Genomic DNA, 14,279 nt, shown 5'->3' on the forward strand with positions numbered 1-14,279 from the left:
GTGCTTTCGAGTTTTTCTTACAGAGGGTCGAATTTCATGAGGGAGAGAAGTGATTAATCTACCGGTGCATGCCCACCTTTCTAATTCTCACTGTTTCTTTTTCTTTCTTCTCACTTTGTTTTCTTTGCTATTTCTTTTAAGTTTTTTATTTCCTTCTCTAAGTTCCGTTGTTCCCTCCCCCTCTTTCTGTTCACGGCAAGACCCTCCTTTTATAGTGTCTGTCGTGACCCGATTTTACTGTTTTGACCCTTAACTTCCTTTGTCTGGTCTGGGTGTACTGGCCGACTATCACTGTTCCACCTGTGTGTCGTCCTCCCATCACCAGACAAGGAAGTGTATTTTGTTTGCTAGTCTGCCGTGGCACTCTTTCTTGCCACGGTCTAGGTTATTTCTCTCTCCCTATCCCTCATGGCATGCACCTAATGGTTCCAACTCAGTTTGCCTTTTTTGGGTAGTAAGCCATCCCAACAGAACACCTCCCCGAAAGAGCCTAAGCCGGAACCATAAAAATAGATTTTTCCCCTCTCCCCACCACCAAACTATGCCCTCTGATCCTCTGACCCTCCGACCTCACCATGTTCTGTATTGGCTGGGTACAGGCTGGTGGTGCCTGGGCCTTGTGCGTGCCTTCATTCCATATGTGTCCAAAACTTGTCTACTGTCCATTCGTTTGCCGTAATCTGGAGGCTCGCCGTCCGTGTTTTTTGACTTTTTATGTGGGCTGTTCTTTGTTTTCCCGACCTATTCAAGAGCTGGGCTTTCTCTGATGATGGGCCTTACATTTCTTTGACCCATTCCTTGGTTTTCTTTATTTCTTGCAATCTCATACTGTTATTCCTGCTGTAATAACTTAATCCTGCTGGACCTCTTTTGAGCCAACCGTTTATTCCTTCTCTCAGTGGCTTGGCATGGCCACTGTTTTGTCTTTACTTATGGGCTCCTATGTCCCTTTGGGCTTTCCTTTGGGCATCCTTGGCCCGTTTGCTTTCTTTGGGCTTCCTCGGCCCTTTTGCTAATTTCACACTTCCATGGATTTTTTACTAACTTCATTGGGCTTCCCTGACCCAATAACCTTATTCTCATCCTTGGGGTTTATGGGTCTGCCATAAACCCCTTAGTTTCTTAGTTTGTATTATCTTGGGCCTGTGGCAGCCCTTTCTCGCTTTTCTACCTCATACACTGCCTATGGGATGCTATTTCTTTCTTTTCGGACTTCTTTGAGCCCATTTGCCTCTTCAAGACCCATTTGTTTATTTCTTGGGCCTGTGATCCATTATTCCTGCCGCTTGGGCCTAATGGTTTTGCTGTCTACTTTGTCAATTCTTTGTTGCCCTTGTTATTGGGCTTTCTTTCTCACAAATGGCCCTCAACAACAAGTCCATCAGATTTTCTAGAAATTTTCATTCCTAGTATCACATATGCAACACCTAAATCTTTCATGTTGAATTCACTAGTCAACATTCTCTTGGTAGCTTTAATGATATCATTATTGCTACCTATAATGAGCATATCATCAACATAGAGACATACAATGACATAGCCATTTGTAGCATCTTTAATATACACACATTTGTCACACTCATTGATTCTAAACCCATTTGACATCATTGCATTGTCAAATTTCTCATGCCATTGCTTTGGAGCTTGCTTTAATCCATAAAGAGATTTAACAAGCATGCACACTTTCTTTTCTTGACCAGGAACAATGAACCCCTCTTGTTGTTCCATATAAATTTCCTCATTTAATTCACCATTCAAGAATGTCGTTTTTACATCCATTTGATGTATCTCTAGGTTATGCAATGCTGCAATAGCTACCAACATCCGAATGGACGTTATTCTTGTAACAGGTGAATATGTGTCAAAATAATCTACACCTTCCTTTTGTTTGTAACCCTTTACAAAAAGTCTTGCCTTGTACTTGTCAATAGATCCATCAGCCTTTAATTTCCTGTTGAATATCCATTTATATCCTAGAGGCTTACAACTTGGTGGAAGATCCACTAGTTCCCATGTGTGATTTTGTAAGATGGATTCAATCTCACTATTGACAGTTTCTTTCCAGAAAGGCGCCTCAGGTGTAGAGATAGCTTCCTTGAAGCTTTGAGGTTCATCTTCTAACATATAAGTTAGAAAATTTGGACCAAACGATTTTGACGTTTTAGCCCTCTTACTACGTCTAGGCTCAACCTCATTCCTCTCTTTTATCAACTCTTAATCATGAGAGGTACTAGACGTAGACTCAGTTTCTCTTAAGAGAACTTGATACTTGTGTGGATTTGTAAGGAAATATTTCTTCAAAAAATACTGCATTTCTTGATTCAATAATGGTATTCACATTTATGTCAGGAACGTCAGATTTATGAATTAGAATCCGATATGCATTGCTATTTTGAGCATAACCAATGAAGACACAATCCACTGATTTTGATCCTATCTTTATCCTTTTAGGAATAGGGACAACCACCTTTGCCAAACACTCCCACACCTTTAAGAATTGATAGGAAGGCTTTTTACCTTTCCATAACTCATATGGCGTCTTTTTGGTTTTCTTTCTAGACAATTTATTAAGAATATAATTGGCGGAAAGAATAGCTTCCCCCCACAAGTTCTGCGGTAAACCGAAACTTATCAACATTATATTCATCATTTCTTTTAAGGTTCTATTTTTCTTTCAGCAACTCCATTTTACTGAGGTGAATAAGGTGCAGTGGTTTGATGAACAATACAATGCTATAAACAGAACTCACCAAAAGGTGATTCATATTCCCCACCTCTATCACTCCTTAGAACCTTAATCTTTTTGTTGAGTTGATTCTCAACCTTATTCTTATATTGCATGAATGCCTCAATTGCCTCATCCTTGCTCCTTAGCAAGTACACATAACAGTATCTAGTGCAATCATCTATGAAAGTGATGAAATATTTCTTACCACCTCTAGTTTGTATAGATTTCATGTCACATACATCACTATGTATTAAGTCTAGAGGTTCAGTACTTCTTTCAACTGATTTAAAAGATGCTCTAGCCATCTTAGCTTCCACACAAGTTTTACATTTATGACCAAAATCAATTTCAAATTTAGGCAATAAATTTAAATTAATTAGTCTATGTAAAGTATGATAATTAACATAACCCAATCTACCATGCCATATATTAGATGACTCAAGCATGTAAACAGAAGATACACCCTTATTATGATCAATAACAGTCATTACATTCATCTTAAATAGGCCATTACTCAAATATCCTTTGCCCACATACATTCCACTTAAGAGTGAAAATTTATCAAACTCAAAAACCAACTTGAAACCATTCTTGCTCAACAATGAACCGGATACAAGGTTCTTTTGAATTTCTGGCACATGTAGTACATCTTTCAAAGTAAGAAACAAACCCATAGTTATTTTGAGCAAATCCTTTCCAATTCCTTCAATCTTTGAGGTTGACGAATTTCCCATGAAAAATTTTCTTCTATTACCCACAGGATTATATGTAGAAAACATTTTCTTTCCTGAACATACATGGCGAGTAGCCCAAGTGTCCACCCACCATTCCTTGGTATTTCCTCCTACCAAGTTCACTTCAGAAATCACAGCAGAAAAGTTCATGTTGGTTTAAGCCACTACAGGATTTACAACAATTTTGTTTGACATCTGTGTTCAACAAAATTCAAAAAAATTGTCCTTAAAAAATGTTACTGTGCAAAAAGAAAGTCAAGCCAACTATCACACCGAATTGCACAAAGAAGCACGCACAGAACAAACAAACTAAACAACTGAGTCTGAACAATCACATATGTAGAATAGACAATACATAGCCAATAGAGAAAAAGAGATTAAAGAGCCACGTGAATCACTACATCGTCATAAGCATATATAATATTGTATCCAACCAATATTTAAAACACCAACTTGCAGGCATAATCGTACAATAACTGAACAAATGTAAACAAACCCCAGCCAAACAAAGATTCAAGTAAGACTCCCATCCAAAAAAAAAAAGATTCAAGTAAGACAAATATCTTAATATTATATAATATAATTAAAGAAGATGAATGACATTGAAAAAATCATTATCACAAGCACAGTCAAACACGTAATCAACTTTTGAAGATCACAAATTAATTTATAATATAAACAAGTAGGTATTCACGCCAAACGATAAACACAAACCCAGTTTTCAAGTTTTGCCTAATATATAAACAATTGCCGATTTACGTATATCAACGATCACAGAATTCCTTTTACCGTAAATCACAAGAGTAAATAAAATCTACTTTAAAATGGTTGGACATATATCAATAATTTACTGATATGATAAAGTAAAAAGAATAATACACAGATTTAAAATTAAATAATAACACAAATTGATATAATAGGTAAAAATAATAAATAAATATTGAATATAAATAATAAGAAATTTGCAAATAATTGAAGACTCACAGACCAAATGCTTGAAAAGATGAACAATGAGATTAAGTCTTGTATTTTACACAATCTCTTTAAAGCAGATTTCGTCTCTCACACTTTCACTGTGGTGCTTTGAAACTCGTGGACGTCTGTCTCCCAAGATAAAATGATCAAACAGCATGAAGATGAAGCACTCAAGGTCGTGCTCTTCGAACTACTCAATGCCTCTTTCTCTCTCTTTGACACAAAATGAATGAACAAAAATCTCACTGGGAGAGTTTTTTCTGAAAAATTCTTTTTTCATGAATGAGGGACAATAAAACTATACGTAACTTCAAACTGAAACACTGTTTCAGAGATTACTGCTCTGCACATACTCTGACTCAATAATAAAATAATAAAATATTATTATTAATTGGATAAATGGGCCTAGTCCACACATGCCTAAAGCTCAACCCACTATCCAGCCCAAAGCTCATATTTTCTATTATTTCCAATGTGGGACTCAAGGATTTTCACCACTTATAATAACATCTTTAAGTGAATATAGAACACATCAATTTTTTATTCACTCCATGCTATTTTTCCAACATAATTCTCATTAATTTTCTTAGTTTTTATGATCATTTTGTTTGAATAAAATGCTTGTTTGTATGAGTAGTATTATTATGATTATGTATTGATTTTGACGCAGGTGGAAAGTTGCAAAAGGCAAAATATGTTTCCTTAAAAAAAAAAAAATTAAAATAATAATTAAAAAAATAAAAAACTTAAATTCACAAGGGTTCTAGAATTTTGGGATAGTTTCTCTTGTAGGTCAAAGAGGTAAACTTGTAGCCATCATTTTTCTTTGGGCTAATATCAAGTTTGGGCCTTAACTCCCAAAAACAAATCCAAGTTTAGGAAGGCTGACACTCCAACAGGTGAAATATGGTTAAACTCAATATATAAAAAATAAAAAACCACAACAAAGGGGATTTTATTAGTGGATCATCTCAAAGGCTTGTTAGTTCTTTTTTCTTAGTTTGATGTTGATTATTGTTTATTTGAACTCTTGATTTGTACTTTAAACATCATTTTATGAATACCACTATATTTATGCTAATTAATTATTATCTATTATTACTCTTAAGTTAATTTTAAATATGTTTTCAAACATTTGATAGTTATTGCTTGTTTACTGAGTTTTAAATTATACCTAAAGTTATATAAAATATTTCTAAAAATAAATTTCAGAATAAGAAGAAGATAAACAAAACAAGGTATGAAGATCAAATTAAAGAAGAAATAAGAAATAGTCAATTTAACAGCAAGTCTTCTGCTTATTCTAACTTTCATCTTAAAAAAAAAAAAAAAAAAAAAAAAAAAAAAAAAAAAAAAAAAAAAAAAAGTATTCTGCTTAAAGCTACTGTCGTTTTAGCACCAGCCTTGTAACACTGTTTGGCAACACGTGATGTGTACATGTCTTACCAATACGGCTGTCTTGTTTCTATTGGTTAGCTTATGTTTAGGCAGGCAGTTAGTTTTCTGTTAAAGCTTCTCATATATAGAACAGAGGTTTATGTAATTAGTTAATTAAGAAGATATTCAGTTTTATATCTTCTCTTTTTTGATAAAACAAACGTTAATTAGTTAAGTAATTGTCATGTCCTAGTCATGTATTGTCTTAATTTTTCGAAAGATGTATTAACATCATATCCCATGTCAAATTTTCGTTGTTTCTTAAGCATTTACATTAAATGTGCGTTTATTTTGTTGAAAATTAAAAATTGAAAATTGAAAAAAAAAAAAAAATAGAAAAGTTATTGTTCACACGTGAGCTATTGTTCATTTGCTTTAATGCACTGGTTAAAAAAAATAAAAAATAAAAATAAAAAGCAGAAAACACAAACGCTGGACGCGCATTAACTCTATCTAAACGCTGCATAACTAATGATTTCTGAGTTTAAGGAATCTACTGGTTTTTGGTCAAGAAATTGCTTTTTTTGCAATGGGAAAGCATAGGGAATTCCTCTATTGGGCTTGAGTTAAGTAAATAATAACAAATGCAGGTGTCGTAGTTTTATTCGAAAGCAAAAACCAAAAAAACAAAGGAAAACAAGAAATGAGAGGTCCTACGATCCTCTTCCACACACTCCAAAATAGTCTCAAGTGAGGGATCCCAGCTTGTACGTGTAACATTCACAACTGAAGTAATGAACGAAGAAAAACAAAAACAAAAATGACAAAACTTTCTATGTACAAACGTGACACCATCTTCTTTTTTTGTTTTCTTCACAAGATTAACTATGAGAGAAACTAATAGATTTTGATTCAGCTTGCCGAGATAGAATTCACTGGCCAGTTGGGTTGACTCCAACCGTTTTAAGGGTCTCTGCAGTTCGAGGTCTGCCACTTTCAAGCAAGAATTTTCGTTAGTACATGTATGCATGCTAAAAATATTATCTAAAACCTTTACAAACTAATGCGTTACCATTTTTTAATAAATATATATTGTTGAAATGACACCAATCACATTTATTAATATTTACATCCTTAATTTGTAAGAGTTATCTAATAAAATTGATAGTAATTTTAGTGTTTTCCAAAGAAAAAAAAAAAGTGTAAAGAGGAGTTATATGGAGAAAAGAAAACAGACCGAGCATATGGGTCGGCGCGGGTGGGATCAGGGAGGACAGGTTTGCGATCCTGAATGTGAGCCACCTTCCTGAGGAAAGATTTATTCACGAACTTATCGGAATTGTTGATAATAACTTCCGGATCCTCTATCTCCGGCAAGGATACCCTCCTCTTCTTGTTGACGCGAACCGTTGGGGAATGCATGAGCTGCTGCTTCACCGTATGAATCCCTATAATCACACCTGCCCCAACCATTCCCAGCAGCACATACAATGGGGCTAACTCAAACTTCAAACCCAGCCTGCAGAGAATACCCACATAGATGCCTTCATGATCTTATTGTATTAAAAAATTATTACAAAAAGAAAAAAGAGTTCATGCATGACAGAGGTATTTATAAGATTATGATTATTACTAGACTCATTACACACACTTTACACGTATAATAATGTTATTTATTTATTTATTTATTTTTGGTTTAGTGCTATAACATTTAAAAGTAATATATAAATAAATATGTGTATTTAAAAAAGAAAAAGAAAAAAAAGGATAAGGTAAGATAACCTTAGGTAAGGTGGAATAATGTTTAAAAATGAGATAAAGATAATGTCCTAAGTTTTAGGCTGAGTGTAGAAAATAAAAGAAAAAACCTAAAACTTAAGAATAATAATTACTCTTTTAATTAGTTTGTGTTTTTTAATTTAAAATTATTTAACAAAAAGATAGGGGTATTTTAGGAAAAAGTATTTTATATCAAATAATACAACGTCATCCATATCAAAATCCAATAAAAATAACTAACCACTAACACGTCTTTCAATTGTTAGTAAATTAATTATTTTTTACTAACATATCTCACACTTATTGGATTTGGATACCGCTTACATGGTATTATTTGATACTAAATACCTTCTTATATTTTAAAGAATTTAAGAATTTGTATGAGGGTATTTTAGTACGCATTTTTTTTGGTCTAGTGTCGCAATTTTTTTTTTCCTTCTTATTTTGGATAAGTTTATTTTAAGACATGAATTAGTTGGAAAGTGTCCTATTTTGTAAGCATTTTAAATAGAGTTAGAGATATATTTTTACTAGGTTGCTTTCAAGGTTTTTTTTTTTCTTGTTAAACATAAGATTTAAGAGTATTTTTTAAACCACATAAAAGTACAATCAAAAGAGGAGAACCTTCTTATAAATAGTATAGATAAATAAGGAATTCTATAATTATTATCTCCCAAGGAATTCATAAAATGTGATGTTAGTGTTATTAAAAATTCATTGTATAAACTTCCAAAGTGGTTTGTCAATTTCTAAACACAATTAAGAAATAGAAATTACTAAAGATATTACAAAACTTAAGGGATAATTACATTAACTAACATGTTTGTGTATTATTGATCATTTTGTAGTAACATTTGTAGTACATTTGGCATTATCCTTTATATAAGAGAGAATTAAGAATCTAAGATATATAGTAGTTGGTAATATTTGTAACATTAATTGTTACTCGAGGAAATATGCCATCCAAAAGATAAATATGCAATGTACCTCCTGCAAAATGCAATTACAAAAATAATCCGACTAACCTGGAACTTAAGCTATTATCTGCATGAGCAGCATCAACAGTTGGTGCAAATTTGGGAGCGGTTGATGTTGCAAACGATCGGTTTCCTCCTAGTTGTCGGATTAGCATTGATTTCCAGTAGCTCTACATTATATATATGACTCACATTATAAGCATAAAAAAATGAACCATACGAAAGAAAAAGAAGAAGAAAAAATGAGAGTGAAGCACTTACATTTCCCCTGAAAGCCATTGCCATTAATTTATTATTATTATTTTTTTGTTCCAATCAGATTGATTTTTTTGAGAGGAATGGATCAGGTTCAGTTTCTAGGGGTTGATTTATAGGGAGCAAGAAAGAAGGTTGAAGAGCCATGTGGCTAATGTTGTGGCATGGTGACAGAAATAGGAGCTTGGTGACCTCAGACGGACACGTTTCATGCATGCACATCTTGTAGGAGCTGAAATTGTAGAACCCTTAGTCAACCTTTGAATCTCTGCACGGCCACTCTTTTGACGGAACTACAGGGTAAACCATATAAATAACCCCCAAATATTTTCACGTTCTCCCAATTCTTTAAATTTAGGTTGCAAATTTTCAGCACACATATATATCTATATCCATATCTGTATTACTATTTTAGAGTTTTTTCTTGGCTGGGATTCTTAATTTAGATGTCTAAAATACCCTCAAATTCATCCATTTGTATAGTTTAAATAATAGGGTTAGATATGTAAAATTAATAATTTAAAAACTACAAATTTTTAGCTAAAATTTTTTTTTAAAGTTTTTTCTCTCACCTCCAAATTTCTCTCCCACGTTAGTTGTTAAGTACTAATTCAACTTTTTCTTTTTGAAAAAATAAATAAAACTACTTTTTTTTTTTTCTTCCACATATGTGCTTTTTTTTTTCTTTTTTCTTTTTTTTTTTCTAATTGCCAAAATGAAATGGCCCAAGTTTTTACACTAAACTATTTTTTTCCACATCCACATTTCTCTCTCACATTAGTAGTCAACTACTAATACAACTTCCTTTTTATAAAATAAAAAATAAAAAATAAAAACTGTTTCCCCCCCCCCCCCCCCCCCACAAAAGTTCTCTGTCTCTCTCTCTCTTTTTTTTTTTTTTTTTTTTTGCTAATTGCCAAAATGAAATTGTTTGAAACTTTTTATCACTAAACGATTTAACAAATTTTAAAAACTGAAAACATCTTTTGCTTTCCTAAAAATTCGTATATATTATTATCTCTATTTAGATATATCCCCCACACTTTTTACATATCTTTTCGATTTCTTTGCACATACTTTTAGACTGCCTCAACTTTTTACTCACCTCATCACCATCTCAAATTTTAGAAAGGTATTGTTGAAATTATTAATTTGTTAGTTTGTGGTTTTTTGCTTCCGTAATTTTTTTCAAGTCACACTCTGTTTTAAAAAAATTTCTTCTTCTTTATCTCTTTCTCAAGTCTATTTTCACAGTTCCTTTGATCTCCACAATTTTTTTCCTCACTTCAACACTGTCTTTCTTTTCAAAGAAATATGTTTCTTTTAACAAAAGTAAAGATGAGATTGTGAGGATTTGGGGTACGTCTGGGCAAGTCGTTATCTTCTTTTTCTTTTTCTAATTCATTGTTGTTGTTGTTGTTATTATTATTATATTTCATTTTATTAGTTCATTTGGTTCTAAAATCAAATGCTGTAGAGAAATCATTACCACCAATGTGACTATGTTTATATTTAAATACATCTTGATTTGGTTTGGTGTATTCGTTTCTTTCATTTTCAAGAGCTAAGTCTATACACCTTTAAGTAGCATGATGAAATTTATGTAAAAAACAATGTCATGAGTAAAACGTGTAAACCCAAAAAATTATTTTTAAAAAAAAGTCTCATGTGATGAGGCTAGTTACTATTTATTGAGTTTCTCATGTTTGGGGTCCTAATTTTGGATGCTTAAGGGCACGTTTGGTAAGAGTATTTAACTATAGTTTTTTGTTTTGCAATCCATAAAATGGTGGGTCCCACATTTGAATTTATTGTTTGGCTAATAATTTCTAAATACAGTTTTCAAAAAACTATATCCTATTTTCCAGATTTAAAATAGGATTTTGAAAACATCTAAGGGGGTGTTTTCAAGATACAAAAAATGTTTTTAATGACATAGTTGTAAATAAATTGAAAACAGTGGACTCCACATATTTGTCCAAACTCTTTTATATCTTAAATTAAGGAGCTTATCTTTATCACAAAAAGAATTCCTACACTTCAAATTTGAAACTTATCATAAAAAAATTAATAATAATAAAAAATACATGATGAACTATATTCCCTTATCATTATCCACACACAAAAAAAAGTAATCTACAAATTCTACACGTTACTTTTTGTAAATATATATATATATATATATATATATTAATATCAAAATTAGAAATGGTCTCCCAAAAAATTATTTTTTGTTTTTAGTATTTTGAAAATTGTTCTTAAAAGTGGGAACCAAACATGTATAATATAAAAATTATTATATGAAAACTAGTTCAAGTTCAATTTTTTTGAAATTGTTTTTATACTATTTTGAAAACAAAAACAAAAACCCTCCTACCAATCAAGCCCTAAAATACCCTCAAATTCACATATTTGAAAAGATAAATAATAAGGTTAAAGATGTAAAATTACTAATCTAAGAAATCCTAAATTTTCGTGTTAGTGTGTTCATATTTTGAAACTAGCCTCTAACGCTCCTGATTGTATTAATAGCCTACAAATGTATAATATTAGTGGACAAACATTTAAACTTCAAATTGAGATTAATTAAAAATCATAACACTAAACCCAAAAAAAAAAAAAAACCCCATTGAATGCATGAAACTCGCATGATAAGACTAGTGTTAATATATTGAAGTCCCAAATTAATGATTTGCAAACCTCAACTTTTATCAATATATATTTTACTAGAAGGCAAAAACCTATATGCTTGGATTTGTTTTTCCCAAAGATATGCTTTTATTCGTAAACAATGTAGAAGTGCTAAATATTATCATCATATGTCAATAAATTAAAAATGTTAAGTTTTAAAGATCAAAATTTAGTGGAATATGTTTGAACAGTCCTGTTATTTTAATTGTTTTGTGCAACTATAGATGAACCCTCAAAAAAGAAAATATTAGATCAACTTTTTAAAAAAAAAAAAAATTGATGATCAAAATAATGGTGTTATTTATCTTGCCACTTACACTCTTGTTGGAGAAAATGGACATTTGCCCTTTTTGCCAAAACTTTTCAACAAAATGCCATATATCTAAAGCTATTTATGGAAATGCCCTTATTTTGAAACACAATTTTTGGACAATCGAGTTATAGCGAACTAAAAATCTAAAAATAAAAAAAAATAAAATAAAAATTTAAAATTTTCTGGAACTCGAGTTCCTTGAAAAAATTCGAGTTTTACATTTCAAACTCAATTTTTTAAAAATCGAGTTTCAATACAGGGGCATTTTCCTAATTAGTTTCAGATATGGGGCATTTTGCTGAAAAGTTTGTGAGAAAGGGGTAAAAGCAATTTTGGCCCACTCTTGTAGGCTTTTTTTTTTTTCAATTGTGGTGAAGTTCATCTTTGTGAGCTCCTGAGTAGTCATGATGGAATGTGAAATGAGGAAATTTCTGGTGCAAATGTTTTTATGATTACTCAAACCAATAGAATTTTTTGTCCTATCAAGGGTCTTAAATTTAAGTATGAATTTCAAATTTATGCGCTTGCTTAATAGGAAGTCTGCCAAACAATAGGATGATTAAATAAAGATTGATCAAACACAATAGTAAAAACAAAAATGGTTTTAAAAAGCCAATAAAATGCCAAAAAATGCAACTGTAAGTAAAAATTAAAGTGAAGATTCAAGGTTTATTACAACCTCTCACAACATATTTGGTTGACAAGCTGCCATCATTGTTATAAATTCAAACAAAGCTTGGATTGTGCATCCATACTTGCAGATTAGAATCCTGACATTGAAATTAATAAAAGGTGAATTTTGTATCCTCTTTAAGATCTCAACTACTTCAAGTCCTTTGTTTCACCCGCATGAATCCTGGCATCAACACTCAAAATGAAAAACTAAGGTCGTCAGCATAATTTCGTCTAATTTGACAATAAGATCCGTAAAGCTAATCACTCACCAAATACAATTATTCCTATAAATCATAACCATTTGAGCCAAAAATCACAACTAAAAATCATTCACTTATAGAGAAGGAGGAAACAGGAATGAAACAAAATTCCACACCTACATAATTAATGCAATATAGAAAGAGAAGTAGAGACAAACCAACTCTTAAGAACAAAACATGCGAGAGAGTGTTAACAAAGGTTTGAGACTTGAATGGACTCCCAAAGAACCAAAAGAGAAGAACGTGGAGCTTAATTAAGGTACTAACGTAGCATTTATCCCAATACTTAGGTTCCACTTTCTGCCAAGTGCCAATAGAAGCACCAAATTGATACCCAAGTGAAAGCCTTGACAGTTGATACAGTAGCTTTGAAAAGTAACATAGGAAACCAAAAGTCCTAAAAAGTGTCTGTTTCAATAGTTTATACCAATTGACTACCAAAGAGAAATATATACAAAAAAGGAGCAAAAAAGGACACTAGAGAATGGTGTTGGGAAATTTAAACCTCAGTTGATAGAATTAACAAGTTTTAAACTCAAATTGTTAATTAGATTTATTATGAATAAACCTTTTTAAAACAAACAAACATCAATATCATGCACAGCGAAATAGTAAATAAGACAAGATATGATGACTCAGGAAAACCAATGAAACAAACTAGTTTCACAGTAAAAAATCTGGGGAGAAACCTTCCCGAAAAGCAATTCACTATAGTAAAGAGAAGTTTCAGATCTAGTATAAAACTTTTGTCTCTAGACTCTACAATCCTAGTAGATAAACTTACAGCAGAAACTTTCTACCACTTCAGAACCTATGAATAACTCTTCAAAATATGAACGCCACCCTTTTGCACAAATCTCCGTACATAACTAACCAATGATGCACAAATCCTATTACGTGACTAACTCCAGCAACTTGAAGAAGATTGTTGGCTGTAAAGTTCTTCACTTCATCAACAATGAAGATCAAGAAGTACTTGGTTACAAAACCTTAAGGTGCAAAAAACACAGTAACTTCTTGTAGAGAGAATAAGGCACTAGGTCACTCAATGCATGTGCTCTCCATGTATAACGGCTTTTAAAATAAGCCTTATATATGTCTAGGGTTGTGAGAAAAGAAACCCTACACATACATGTTAGCATGAGCCAAAAATCAAATCTAGAAATTCTAATTTCGTAGATCTCAACAGATTCAGCTTCTGTCGAGCTTCTGTCGAGATTCGTTCTTAAGTCTCGATAAATACTGTTTCTATCGAGGTATCTGTCGAGCTTTAATGAATAGCTTTTCTTCACTTATTTCTTGGTCCAATCTTCATGGCTTTAATACTTGGCTTAAACAACATGTTTCTTAAAGTACTATACCCATCCTAGATCTACCCAATTACAAGTAAAGTATATTTTGTCAAAGAATTAGCCAATTACATAAAATATGTCCCTAACAAATGGTATTGGTTTAATAGAAGTATAGACTAAACAACTCTAGAACCCCATATGGCTATTTAGATAATTAAGCCAA

At 32.0% G+C, this 14,279-nt stretch overlaps 1 protein-coding gene across 1 annotated transcript; it reads right to left on the reverse strand.

The window, feature by feature from the left end:
• Positions 1-6,553: 6,553 nt before the first annotated feature.
• On the reverse strand, positions 6,554-8,849 carry LOC126722176 (uncharacterized). The gene is made up of 4 exons (XM_050425325.1): positions 8,832-8,849; positions 8,619-8,740; positions 7,052-7,333; positions 6,554-6,801 (listed from the first exon to the last, which is right to left on the reverse strand). The coding sequence occupies exons 1-4, from the start codon at positions 8,847-8,849 to the stop codon at positions 6,747-6,749; spliced, it is 477 nt and encodes a 158-aa protein (XP_050281282.1). The 3' UTR covers positions 6,554-6,746.
• Positions 8,850-14,279: the final 5,430 nt, after the last annotated feature.

The sequence above is a fragment of the Quercus robur genome, chromosome 4 (assembly GCF_932294415.1).
Source record: "Quercus robur chromosome 4, dhQueRobu3.1, whole genome shotgun sequence".
NCBI classification, from domain to species: domain Eukaryota; kingdom Viridiplantae; phylum Streptophyta; class Magnoliopsida; order Fagales; family Fagaceae; genus Quercus; species Quercus robur.

Excerpts from the sequence above, each read along its gene's own strand:
- LOC126722176 (XM_050425325.1), bottom strand. Across the intron at positions 7,334-8,618 it reads GATAATAGCTTAAGTTCCAG|GCTGGGTTTGAAGTTTGAGT; the intron begins GTTAGTCGGATT and ends TATTCTCTGCAG. Across the intron at positions 6,802-7,051 it reads CGCGCCGACCCATATGCTCG|ACCTCGAACTGCAGAGACCC; the intron begins GTCTGTTTTCTT and ends TGAAAGTGGCAG.